The sequence below is a fragment of the Anomaloglossus baeobatrachus genome, chromosome 1, assembly GCF_048569485.1.
Source record: "Anomaloglossus baeobatrachus isolate aAnoBae1 chromosome 1, aAnoBae1.hap1, whole genome shotgun sequence".
Taxonomy (NCBI): domain Eukaryota; kingdom Metazoa; phylum Chordata; class Amphibia; order Anura; family Aromobatidae; genus Anomaloglossus; species Anomaloglossus baeobatrachus.
The window spans coordinates 572,828,624-572,842,410 of record NC_134353.1 but is presented as its reverse complement, the minus strand read 5'-3'; the positions used below and the strand labels follow the sequence as shown (position 1 = coordinate 572,842,410).

The window sequence follows — 13,787 nt, the reverse complement described above, 5'->3', positions numbered from 1 at the left end:
AGTTCTGCCACTAGAGGGCACACCGCCTCTTCCCCTCCGTCCTCACTCATTATACACCTGCAGAGTTCTCCCACTAGAGGGCACTCCGCCTCTTCCCCTCCGTCCTCACTCATTATACACCTGCACAGTTCTGCCACTAGAGGGCACACCGCCTCTTCCCCTCCGTCCTCTCTCATTATACACCTGCAGAGTTCTGCCACTAGAGGGCACCCCGCCTCTTCCCCTCCGTCCTCACTCATTATACACCTGCAGAGTTCTCCCACTAGAGGGCACACCGCCTCTTCCCCCCTCCGTCCTCTCTCATTATACACCTGCACAGTTCTCCCACTAGAGGGCACACCGCCTCTTCCCCTCCGTCCTCTCTCATTATACACCTGCAGAGTTCTGCCACTAGAGGGCACACCGCCTCTTCCCCTCCGTCCTCTCTCATTATACACCTGCAGAGTTCTGCCACTAGAGGGCACTCCGCCTCTTCCCCTCCGTCCTCTCTCATTATACACCTGCAGAGTTCTGCCACTAGAGGGCACTCCGCCTCTTCCCCCCTCCGTCCTCACTCATTATACACCTGCAGAGTTCTCCCACTAGAGGGCACTCCGCCTCTTCCCCTCCGTCCTCACTCATTATACACCTGCAGAGTTCTGCCACTAGAGGGCACCCCGCCTCTTCCCCTCCGTCCTCTCTCATTATACACAAGCACAGTTCTGCCACTAGAGGGCACTCCGCCTCTTCCCCTCCGTCCTCACTCATTATACACCTGCAGAGTTCTGCCACTAGAGGGCACTCCGCCTCTTCCCCTCCGTCCTCACTCATTATACACCTGCAGAGTTCTGCCACTAGAGGGCACACCGCCTCTTCCCCTCCGTCCTCTCTCATTATACACCTGCACAGTTCTGCCACTAGAGGGCACACCGCCTCTTCCCCTCCGTCCTCTCTCATTATACACCTGCACAGTTCTGCCACTAGAGGGCACCCCGCCTCTTCCCCTCCCCGCACAATGAGGACATTCCTCCCTTTGCTGACGTCCGCTTGGAACTTTTGCCTCAAAACTCTCACAAACCACGCTTCAGGGATTTAGCAAAGACTCTACCCAATCACAGCTCGTGTTTCTGTCGACTGATAATTATGAGAGCCATCTAGTGATTGGCTTTCCTTTCTTACCGCGATGATTGGCTGAAGGAGATTCGGTGGGCGGAGTTCTGCAGGGAAGTGTATTGCAGGGTTACTGTACGGGTGTTCGTCGCTTCCGGTCCATACCGAGGAGCTGCTGTGCCGGGGGCTGTGTGTACCGGGGGCTGTTCCTGGGAAGAGTTGGGGTGATGTCCGCTCCTGTGCGCCGGACCGTACACTGACAGGCGGCATGTATTTTCTCAGCGGCTGGCCCAAGCGGCTGCTATGCCCCTTGAAGAGTGTGGAGAAGCCCTTTCATATCCAGCCAGACCCGCAGCGCCTGTTCTTGGCAGTGTTGTCCCACACGCAGCTCAGTATATGGTACAGCAGGGTGAGTGCCTACATATGTTGTCCTACATGACTGTTCCTCTGTTACATACATGGTCCTGGTGCCAAGAGACAGTAGTTACAGCCTGCCTGTGCCTCCTCGTCTAGTGCCTTATAATAGATCGCAGGTGTAGGGGGTTTCTCTGTATACATGGTCCTGGTGTCTAGAGACAGTAGTTACAGCCTGCCTGTGCCTCCTCGTCTAGTGCCTTATAATCGCAGATGTAGGGGGGTTTCCCTGTGTACATGGCCCTGGTGTCTGGAGGCGGTGCAGCCTGCCTGTGCCTCCTCGTCTAGTGCCTTATAATAGATCGCAGGTGTAGGGGGTTTCTCTGTATACATGGCCCTGGTGTCTAGAGATAGTAGTTACAGCTTGCCTGTGCCTCCTCGTCTAGTGCCTTATTATCGCAGATGTAGGGGGGTTTCCCTGTGTACATGGCCCTGGTGTCTGGAGGCGGTGCAGCCTGCCTGTGCCTCCTCGTCTAGTGCCTTATAATAGATCGCAGGTGTAGGGGGTTTCTCTGTATACATGGCCCTGGTGTCTGGAGGCGGTGCAGCCTGCCTGTGCCATCTTGTTCAGGACCATGTAGCAGATTGCAGATGTAGCGGGGTTTCCCTGTGTACATGGCCCTGGTGTCTGGAGGCGGTGCAGCCTGCCTGTGCCATCTTGTTCAGGACCATGTAGCAGATTGCAGATGTAGAGGGATTCCCTGTGTACATGGCCCTGGGTCTGGAGGCGGTGCAGCCTGCCTGTGCCATCTTGTACAGGACCATGTAATTGCAGGTGTAGGGGGTTTCCCTGTGTACATGGCCTTGGTGTCTGGAGGCGGTGCAGCCTGCCTGTGCCATCTTGTTCAGGACCATGTAGCAGATTGCAGATGTAGGGGGATTCCCTGTGTACATGGCCCTGGTGTCTGGAGGCGGTGCAGCCTGCCTGTGCCATCTTGTACAGGACCATGTAATAGATCGCAGATGTAGCGGGGTTTCCCTGTGTACATGGCCCTGGTGTATGGAGGCGGTGCAGCCTGCCTGTGCCATCTTGTACAGGACCATGTAATAGATTGCAGATGTAACGGGGTTTCCCTGTGTACATGGCCCTGGTGTCTGGAGGCGGTGCAGCCTGCCTGTGCCATCTTGTACAGGACCATGTAATAGATCGCAGATGTAGGGGGGATTCCCTGTGTACATGGCCCTGGTGTCTGGAGGCAGTGCAGTCTGCCTGTGCCATCTTGTTCAGGACCATGTAGCAGATCGCAGATGTAGGGGGATTCCCTGTGTACATGGCCCTGGTGTCTGGAGGCGGTGCAGTCTGCCTGTGCCATCTTGTTCAGGACCATGTAGCAGATCGCAGATGTAGGGGGATTCCCTGTGTACATGGCCCTGGTGTCTGGAGGCAGTGCAGCCTGCCTGTGCCATCTTGTACAGGACCATGTAATAGATCCCAGATGTAGCGGGGTTTCCCTGTGTACATGGCCCTGGTGTCTGGAGGCGGTGCAGTCTGCCTGTGCCATCTTGTACAGGACCAGGTAGCAGATCGCAGATGTAGGGGGATTCCCTGTGTACATGGCCCTGGTGTCTGGAGGCAGTGCAGTCTGCCTGTGCCATCTTGTACAGGACCAGGTAGCAGATCACAGATGTAGGGGGATTCCCTGTGTACATGGCCCTGGTGTCTGGAGGCAGTGCAGCCTGCCTGTGCCATCTTTTTCAGCACCTCAGTGTAGATTGGGGTGCTGAGCTATTCCTCCTACACGGTGAGCTGTGCGTAGCTTTCTGTTATGTTCCCGTGTGATGAGTCTGGTGTTATGAATGTGTGACCGATCAGATGGCCACCGATGATGCTGCTGCGCCTCCTCTTTGATGATACAGCTGTGTTGTCACTGGATTTAGGTGCAATGTTGTTGATCTCTCAGTTCCAGTGACAAACATAAGAGATCATCCTGATCCCTGTTAAAGGGAACTGGTCAGTCTGATTCATGACCTGCCTCTATACCATGCCATACGATGTTGCAGTGGTAAATATGTTCTTCCTTAAGGGAACCTGTCGCCAAGTTTTTCTTATATAAGCTTTGTCCATCACTTTCAGACGTCTAGAATATTGCTCCTTTAACCCCTGTGTAAGATCACAGCTCCCCCGCATATACCTAAGAAAATGTATGTTTCCATATGCTAATTGGCGGACCTATCGGAGTCCCAGGACTGTGCTTGGTGCCTCGGCTCCAATTGCCGTGTCTCCTAGCATAGTATAGTGGCTGCCATTCTCTCCTGCAGCTACGCAGTCTGTTCAACTCTTGTGCCTTCATGGTATGGAACTGCGCTGGCGCTACAGGCGGTGTGGGTGATGACCGCTGCGTCAATCCAACCTTGAGAGACTGGTCATTCGGGCACACAGTTGGCACTGAGCACAGTCTGGGGACGCCCATTGGACCGCTTGGCTGCAGTGGTGATGTGTGGTGTAGTCCTGACATGACCGCTGCTGGCAGTCAGTACTGGAGGGGCAGCAGGGAGGCAGTGCTGAACCCGACGGGGAGGGGGGAGTGAGAAACAACTGTACTATTAGAAGTCTCCAAGTGTTTAAGAACATATAAGGTGACTGTGGAAAGCTCCATTATTGCGGTGAGCAGACGTGGTAACAAGCCTAGAAGAGCATGGGATCAGAAGTCAGAACTTATGCATGGTTCTGGAGCCACGTGGGAGCTTTACATGTCTCAGCTCTTAGGGGTGCTTCACACACAGCGAGCTCGCTGCCGAGATCGCTGCTGAGTCACGCTTTTTGTGACGCAGCAGTGACCTCATTAGCGATCTCGCTGTGTGTGACACTGAGCAGCGATCTGGCCCCTGCTGCGAGATCGCTGCTCGTTACACACAGCCCTGGTTCGTTTTCTTCAAAGCCGCTCTCCTGCTGTGACACACAGATCGCTGTGTGTGACAGCGAGAGAGCGACAAATGAAGCGAGCAGGGAGCAGGAGCCGGCGTCTGACAGCTGAGGTAAGCTGTATCCAAGATAAACATCGGGTAACCAAGGTGGTTACCCGATATTTACCTTAGTTACCAGCCTCTGCAGCTCTCACGCTGCCTGTGCTGCCGGCTCCGGCTCTCTGCACATGTAGCTGCTGTACACATCGGGTTAATTAACCCGATGTGTACTGTAGCTAGGAGAGCAAGGAGCCAGCGCTTAGTGTGCGCGGCTCCCTGCTCCCTGCTCACACTGGTAACTAATGTAAACATCGGGTAACCATACCCGATGTTTACCTTAGTTACCAGTCTCCGCAGCTTCCAGACGGCGGCTCCGTGCAAGCGCAACGTCGCTTGCACGTCGCTGCTGGCTGGGGGCTGTTCACTGGTCGCTGGTGAGATCTGCCTGTTTGACAGCTCACCAGCGACCATGTAGCGATGCAGCAGCGATCCTGACCAGGTCAGATCGCTGGTCGGATCGCTGCTGCATCGCTAAGTGTGAAGGTACCCTTAGGCTCCCTTATCTACTGTCCCGTTTTGGGCAGATGTATATCAGAGGTAGTGCTGCTGGATGGTTAATGGACATTCTTTCTCCATGCTTTTCCTCCGACGCTGCAAATGATGGAAAAATAGATGTGCATGGGACTTTTCAAAACCCCATAGGAATAGACTGTGTGTAAACTGCAGCATGCTCACGTGTACATGCTGCAGGCTTTACAGTATGGCACTGGGGAGAATGCTGCCGACGTTATATGCAGATGTGCACAGAGAAAATCAGCCGCAGCCATGGGTATGCTCCGATCTCCCCAATGTGCCCACCTCTGGTGCAGACCCCTCTCATTTCACCCCTGCACAGTATCAGTGTGAATGCGGCCACAAATTAGCAGCAACATCCTTCTAGTGACTGATTCATTACTTCTCTTTATTTAGGTGACTTTTCTTTCTTGAATTGTGTTCATTGCTGCCATATTCTTCAAAAAATAGTGTTCGCTTATCAGTCTTTTTTTTTTTTTGTAAAATGGAAGTTGCGGTACTCCTTTTTTGTTTTACCTTGTGCCTTTTTAGAGCAAAACGTCACGTCAGTTTTCAATTGTGCAACAAAATAAGTGTGTGTGTGTGTGTGTGTGTGTGGACACCATCTGCAAGGAGTTTGTATGTTCTCCTCGTATTTGCGTTGGTTTCCTCCCACACTCCAAAGACATAGGATAGGGAACCTAGATTGTGAGCCCCAATGGGGGACAGTGTTGCCAATGTATGTAAAGCGCTGTGGAATTAATAGCGCTATATAAATGAATAAATATTATTATTATACAAAGTACAGTGATCTTAAAAAAAAAAAAAAAAAAACAATTAAAAAATGCATGTTAAAGGATAATGTGGGAATACAAAAGTCACTCTTAAGGCCCCTTTACACAGAGACTTTCTAGCGATCCCAACCTGGCCAGGATCGCTACAAAGTCTCTGGTGAGTCGCTGGTGAGCTGTCAAACAGGCAGACCTGGCCAACGACGCAGCAGTGATCCGGACCTGCAGAACGACGTAGCTAGTCATTGGGGACGTGTCAAAGCAGCTTTTTGAAAGGGAAGTCGCTAACGAGGTCGCTGTAACGGTGTCAAACACATCGATGCATGCTGCACAGCAGGAAACAAAGGACCAAAAAATGTTCCTGAGAGATTTGTAGCAATCAGGGACCTCACAGCGGGGGCCAGGTCTCTGATGCGTGTCACACCCTGCAATGTCGCTGGGGAGGTCGCTATTACATCACAAAACCAGTGACGTTACAGCGATGTCGCTAGTGATGTTGCAGTGTGTAAAGGGGCCTTTAGGCCTCACTCATACGTCTGTATTTCGTCAGTATTTGTATGCCAAAACACAGAACCGGGGTCAATCTTGCAATTATGGTTTTTCTGTGTGGGTTCCACTCCTGCCTTTGGCATACAAACACTGATGGAAAATACTGCTGTGTGCATGAGGTCTTAGGCGGCATGCACACATCCATGTGACACTCGGAGATTCACAGACAATAAGCAGCTCTCCCGGCCTGAACGCTGCAGACTCAGACCGTGTGTGTATGTGTCAGTAGACACACTGTCAATCCGTGCTCACAGATGTGTGAATCCGACATTACAACCATTTTTACACACGGAATAATACCATGATGAGTCCGGACCATTGTGTGACATTTGCACTTTTCCTCCTTGTCTTCTATTCACTGTTTTATGCACCATTTATTTTTTGTGTAGTTGCAGAAGGTTTCTGAACATTTTAGAACGAGCCTGCAGGCAGGAATAGGGAAACTAAAGGCCTAATGTACTAAGGCAAGCCATTACATCGCTGCTGGAGGTGTCAATCACTCTCCAAGTTGTGGCTTTTTCTTGGAAGTGTACAGTACATCCAGTGTGTAGAAAAGAAATGAGCACCTGTGCCTGGTTATCATAGAAGCAGCTCACCCCGGGATAGTACAGGGTAAGCAACACTAGTGCAGAGCCGGGGCAGACACCGACAGCTGGGGCCCCGTGCTAGAAGCTTGTCTGGGCCGCTCTCCTACGGCAACAAACCTACAGATTATATATGTGTATAGACAGTCACATGCCACTTAGTGATACCGCAACCAGTGATGAGGATTTAGTATTTGGAGTGTTCACTGTGGCCAATAAAGTAAAATCCCTGGAACCAATAAAATGCACATGCTGATTGGCTGAAACCCAGCCAATTGAATGTGCTGCAGATCTGTCAAATGTGGTTTCAAGTTCTGATGGTCTTGGAAAGACTTTTGTAAGGTTGCCCATATACTTTCTATATCTATGTCTGAAAGCATATTCTATACACATGTATACTCGTTTTGGCTGTGCATGCATGTGTTTTCAATGAGTGGATGGGAAAAAGATGGCACCAGATGCCTGTGACGTTGGATATGTACTGTGAGAACGGAGTTTCCGGCTTGGTTAATATCCAACATGCCTGATCCCTTTTATCCCTGACACTTGCTGTACACGTCAGATCCTTGTCTGCCCTGCGGATTTGTTGGGTTTGCTGACTTGCTCTCGTATATGGCCAGCATCAGGTTATGTTTACACATTACTTTTTTTGCTGCTTTTTACAGTATCCGCAAAGTATCATGGTTTTCTTTCCTGACTGGATTGGAAAACAGCCACGTTTTTGCAAATTTATAGCGTGTCAATTCTTTCAGCGTTTTTGCAGAATTTTTTTTTTTTTTCACCATAAAGTAATGACTGCCAAAAAGTCATGTATTTTTGCCTAATTAAGTCATCTTCATTAAACATGTACTGTAGACAAATGACACATAATCTGCACCCAAAACAGCAGCAAAACCTGCATTTTGTAAGCAGCTTCTTTACTGCTAATAAAATTAGTTTTGCTGAAAAGAATGCAGCAAAAAAAGCAACTTGTGAAGATAGCCCAAGTGGAAAGTATAGTAGCTTGAAGGCCCACTATATATTGCTGCGTATTGTTCTGAGTTTTCAGGATCACATAAATATATGAAGTCACAACATGTTACATTTTACTTTGGGTTTCATAACCTAACTCGTTTAAAGGGGGTTTCCAAGATATGTAGAAAGCTCCACACAGCCATCAGTGCAGCTGAAATAAGTAATTTCTACTCGCCCCTTCACTCCCAGCTGTTACATCTTCTCATGTCACAACCCACTGTACTGATGCTTAGGTTCTTGCAAGGGATAAGAAGTCTTCAAGGGGTTTCCCACTACTTGGATAACCCCTTGTCTTGCTAAATTCTACTAAAAAGGGGGCTGAAAGCCCGTACTTACGAAGCGCTCACTGATATCCTAATCAGGCACGAATACTAATATTCTTTATAGCAAGATACTATTTATTTTAATAGCACATGAATAGTTAATGGTACATAGGCATTTAGAATCTTATACAATAACAGAAATATGCATCAACATTACCGTTTGTTGTAGCAATCCTTTCACATCGGAGGGAACTCGAGTTAATGATAAAGGAATCAACATCATGGCATCTTGTATCACAGGAACAGTGCGTACACTTCAATGTCCTGGAAGGTTTCCCTTAACATTAAGCGAGTCCGGTGTATTTTTATAGGAAAACTTTGTTGGTTGTGTTTAAATGGTCACCAGCATGTGACAGCTGAGTCATGTTCATGTAACTTGACCACAAACTGCTGTGGGCACCAGCAGCTTCCTGCACATTCTCTTGTACATCCTGCCAGTTGACAACTGACCGACCACAGTTGACCATAGTGTTAAGGCCCCGTCACACTAAGCAACATCGCTAGCAACATCGCTGGTAACGAACAACTTTTGTGACGTTGCTAGCGATGTTGCTGTGTGTGACATCCAGCAACAACCTGGCCCCTGCTGTGAGGTCGTTGGTTGTTGCTGAATGTCCTGGGCCATTTTTTAGTTGTTGCTGTCCCGCTGTGAAGCACAGATCGCTGTGTGTGACAGCGAGACAGCAACAACTAAATGTGCAGGCAGCAGGAGCCGGCTTCTGCAGAGGCTGGTAACCAATGTAAACATCGGGTAACCAAGAAGCCCTGTCCTTGGTTACCCGATATTTACCTTTGATACCAGCCTCAGCCGCTCTCACTGTCAGTGCCGACTCCTGCTCTGTGCACGTGTAGCTGCAGGACACATCGGGTTAATTAACCCGATGTGTGCTGTAGCCAGGAGAGCAGGGAGCCAGCGCTAAGCATTGTGCGCTGCTCCCTGCTCTGTGCACATGTAGCTGCAGCACACATCAGGTAATTAACCCGATGTGTGCTGTACTAGGAGAGCAGGGAGCAGCGCACAGTGTGCGCTGCTCCCTGCTCTCTGCACATGTGGCTGGTCACTGGTTGCTGGTGAGCTCACCAGCAACTCGTGTAGCCACGCTCCAGCGATCCCTGCCAGGTCAGGTTGCTGGTGGGATCGCTGGAGCGTCGCAGTGTGACATCTCACCAGCAACCTCCTAGCAACTTACCAGCGATCCCTATCGTTGTTGGGATCGCTGGTAAGTTGCTTAGTGTGACTGGACCTTTAGTGAAATATTGCAATGAGCCGTAAATTTCATATGCAAGCTTCCTTAAACCTGTCTTTAAGCCAACCACAAGTTTCCGGTAAGTGGAACTGTAAATGTGACTTCCCCATTATCTTAAAATCTGTTTGACATGTATTCTTTGGTCATCATATTGGCCATCCAGAGGACATCTCTTTGATACTGAATTATTGATAGGTCAAATAATATCTGGGATCACTCCTATCTTTTGATTATGATCCCTATCTAATCACATTCAAACTTCAGTCATATCACATTGGTATCACACCCCTTCTCATTCACCATGTGCGCTGTTATAATATAACAAAACCTATATTCGTGTCCGTTGTCAGTGCGGTTCCAGTGATGTCTGAACTCGCGCTACCCAGGCCTACGTGACATTGTCATAACCTGCAAGCTCTGCGATCAGTTAGCAACTGCTTCCTTCTCAGAAGTAATTAACAGCAAGTGAGTCCTGCAGTTACTCCTCACCTCCTGTTAATTGCTTAGGCTAAGTTCACACTTCCGTTGTTTTGCATCAGTCACATGCGTTGCTTGTGAGGGGATCCCCACATCTTTTATTTAAAAAAAAAAAAAAAAAACACGTGGGATCCCCGCTATTTTTTAAAATCAGACAAGGTACAGCATACAACTGAGAGCTGCAGCCTGCAGCTGTTCCTGTGCTGGATATGAAAAATGAGGGAAACCACACATAATTTTTTTTTTTTACCAGCTATTCTGTTTTTTCTATCTATTTTATATGTACTTTCCGCATCACGGCAATCTAGAAGAGATGGAGTTACTCCGGGACTGTCGCAGAATGCATGCGAAAGTCCCGGGGCAGCTGCGGGCTGATATTCTCGGCTACGGGGGGAGGGGGGGGGGTGCGCATTAACCCTGGCCCTCACCCTCTCCAGCCTGAGAATACCGGGCCGCTGCTGTGTGTTTGCCTCGGCTGGACGGTAAAAAATACGGCGGAGCCCACGTTTTTTTTATTTTTATATGTACGTTTGATTTCTATGTGTATTCTATATGTCTGTGTGGATGCGCGATATGTGTGTATTCTATGTCTGTCTGATATGTGTGTGTTTACTCACTACTCCGCTTTCTCTTCCTGTCATAATGACATCAATTCCCTGCAAAACCGCAGGCAGTGATGAACATTATGTCCCGAAAAATGTGAAATAACGCGGGAATAACGCAATGGAACACACAGAATTTGCTACCTGCGTGATTTCACGATTACATTAGTCATTGGAGTGAAATGCCGCAGCTAGCTGCGGAAAAGAAGTGACATGCAATTGTTTTTGCTGCGGGAACCGTACAGCAAAACATGCAGCTGTCAAAATCCGCATAGTGCGCACAGCATTTTTTTTTCCCATAGGATTTGCTGATGAATCACTGCAGAGATGTTATGAACATTTTCTGCAGCGAAACATGCAGGAAATCCGCGGGAAAATCTGGCAAGTGCGCACAGGGCCTTAGACATTGATCTTCTCAAAGGAAGGTCTGTGCTAGAAAGGAGAATGTGTTTAGTTCTCTTTCAAATGTCTGTGTTCTGCATATGCACTTATCCATGCTTACTAAAGGGCCAATTTGCCTGACTCATTCATTTAGTTTGTCACAATAACCTGAGCATTTTTTCTTATTTGCTTTGAGGCTATGTGCGCACGTTGCGTACTGGTCCTGCAGAAATTTCTGCAGTGATTTAAAGAGCACACGTGCGCTTCAGATCGCTGCAGAAACAGTCCGTAATGAAAAAAAAGCCGATTCCATGCGCTCTGACTGCAGCCCCTCCCATAGACAGGGCGGGGGATGCATGCAGAGCGCACGAAAGAAGTGACATGTCACTTCTTAGAACGCGCGCTTCGGGCAGCAGCCGAAGCGCTGCACTCTAATACGCCACGTGCGCACGTCTCCTGCACAATCTCCATAGATTGTGCGGGGAACGCAGGACGCATGCAGTTACGCTACGGTGCAGATCGCAGCGTAAGGCTATGTGCACAGACTGCGTTTTTTTTGACGCTGCGTTTTTGTGCGTTTTTTAGCACTAAAAATGCACAAATGCAGCGTCTTTAAAAAATGCATGCGTTTTTACTGCTTTTTGCTGCGTTTTTGGCTGCGTTTTGCTGCGTTTTTACTCACTGCATTTTCTGCATTTTTTTTATCAGTGAAAAAAAAAGTCTGTCATTTCCTTCTTCCATATGTTCTTCATTCTCCATTAGTGTATGCAGGAGAGCAGACAGCTGCAGAACTACAAGGCTCAGCATGCTCCATCCAGGACTGTATGTTGGAGGGAGAGTCAGGGGGAGCAGACCTACAAGGCTCAGCATACTTCATCCACTAGTGGATGCAGGAGAGCAGACAGCAGCTGCAGAACTACAAGGCTCAGCATTCTCCATCCAATAGTGTATGCAGGAGAGCAGACAGCAGCTGTCGAACTACAAGGTTCAGCATCCTCCTTCCAGGACTGTATGCAGGATTTCTTTGCCCCCCCCAAACAAAAAAAATGACGTGGGCTTCGCCATATTTTTGTGTCCAGCCGGATACAACTAGGCAGCTGGGGATTGGAATCCGCAGTGCAGGGTGCCCAAGCTTTCTGGGCACCCCCGCTGCGAATTGCAGTTCGCAGCCACCCCAGAAAATGGCGCTTTCATAGAAGCGCCATCTTTTGGGGCTGTATCCAACTCTTCCAGCTGCTCTGATGCCGGGTGGCTCGCTGGGTAATAATGGGGTTAGGGCTGGCTGTGTATTATCAGCTGGCCCTAAGCCCGAAATTCATGGTGTCACGCCAATATTAAACATGGCCACCATGAATTTCTAGTAAAGATAAAAAAAACAACACAACACACAGAAAAATATTTTTATTAGAAATAAAACACAACACAATTAGTGACTCCATCTTTATTGAAATAAAGAACCCCCCTCCGCAGTAATCCTGGGTCAAGGGTCCCGCGCCGTCCAATCCGGATCCAATATCATCTGATCGGTTTGCTGGAAGACAAAGCGATCAGATGATGTGTCAGGTTCAAGGCCTGAATCACATGAGACAGCAGCTGATTGTATAAACTGCTTTTATACAATCAGCTGAAGCATCAGTACAAAAAAGTAATGCCAGGCCTGGATTCAGGTACCTGCACTGCACTCCGGAGCTCTTACCTGAGCTCTAGCGTGCAGCCTGGACTTTGCAGCGAGCGCCGAGTGACTGATTCCCCGGCACTTGCGATTCAGTTCATGACGGCTGCAGACATCCCGGGCTAATCTCCGGTGCTCTCACCTGAACTCCGGAGATCACCCCGGCCAGTCTGCACCTGTCATGAACTGACTGCAAGCGCCGAGGAATCAGTCACTCGGCGGTAAAGTTCGGCGTCACCGCGAGACTTACGATCAGCTGATGCGTCAGGTGACCGCATCAGGTGATCACCGCCAGGTCCTCACAGCCAGGTCATGCAGCTATCGGACGTGCCTGGGAGCCGGCACACAGCCGGAGCGGGGATGGCGGGACCGGGAGAGGGGCTGGGAGCGGACATGGCACTGGGAGTCTGCAGACAAGTGAGTATGACATTTTTCTACTGTTCACTTTTGATTTAGCTGCCGCTTCCACCTCCTGCACGGGAGTGGACATAGCGCCGGGCGGGAAATGGAAGCAGCGGTGGCGGTACCGGGAGGATTCACGCTTCTGTGTTTACTGACAAAAGGAATCCTCTTCCTGTACATGTCACTTTACTACCCACCCCTTGCATTTATAGCTGCGTTTTAGTAATAAAAACGCACTAAAACGCAGCTATATTTGCAATTTGCGTTTTTCATTGCGGTTTTGAACATCTCATTGAACTCAATGGGTGGAAAACGCAGTGAAAAATGCAAAAATAATTGACATGCTGCGTTTTTGTGGGCATCACAAAAATGCAGCTAAAAAAACCCGCTGTGTGCAGATAGCAAAAATGAAAACTCATAGACTTTGCTGGGGAAGCAAAGTCATGCAGTTTTCTGAGCAAAAACGCACCTGAAAAATGCGCAAAAACGCACTGTGTGAACTTACCCTAACGCCATGCAATTACGCAACGTGCGCACATAGCCAGTATGTGCTTTCCAAGCTTATATTATTAATCGTATTAAAATAAGAAAATCAGCTGTGCCTACTACTTTAGAGCCACTGCCCACCCCCAACAGGCCCTCTGTTCCTTAGACATGGCAGTGGTGATGTCACCACCATAGCATGTGCACGTCACAGAGCGGTGACATTGGGCTGATCATTCTTGTGTCCATCTGCCTTGGCATAACTGCTATAATGTCTGCAAAGACCAAGGGACAGCAGTGGAA

The 13,787-nt window shown here is 49.1% G+C and overlaps 1 protein-coding gene across 2 annotated transcripts in view; it reads left to right on the top strand.

The window, feature by feature from the left end:
- Positions 1-1,229: 1,229 nt before the first annotated feature.
- The window catches only part of RIC1 (RIC1 partner of RAB6A GEF complex), a 212,419-nt gene continuing 199,861 nt past the window's right edge, over positions 1,230-13,787 (top strand). For both annotated transcript variants that reach the window (XM_075317531.1, XM_075317521.1), the window contains exon 1: positions 1,230-1,498. In XM_075317531.1, coding sequence (XP_075173646.1) covers positions 1,358-1,498 — 141 coding nt within the window. In that variant the 5' untranslated portion in view covers positions 1,230-1,357. The remainder of the gene's footprint in view (positions 1,499-13,787) is intronic.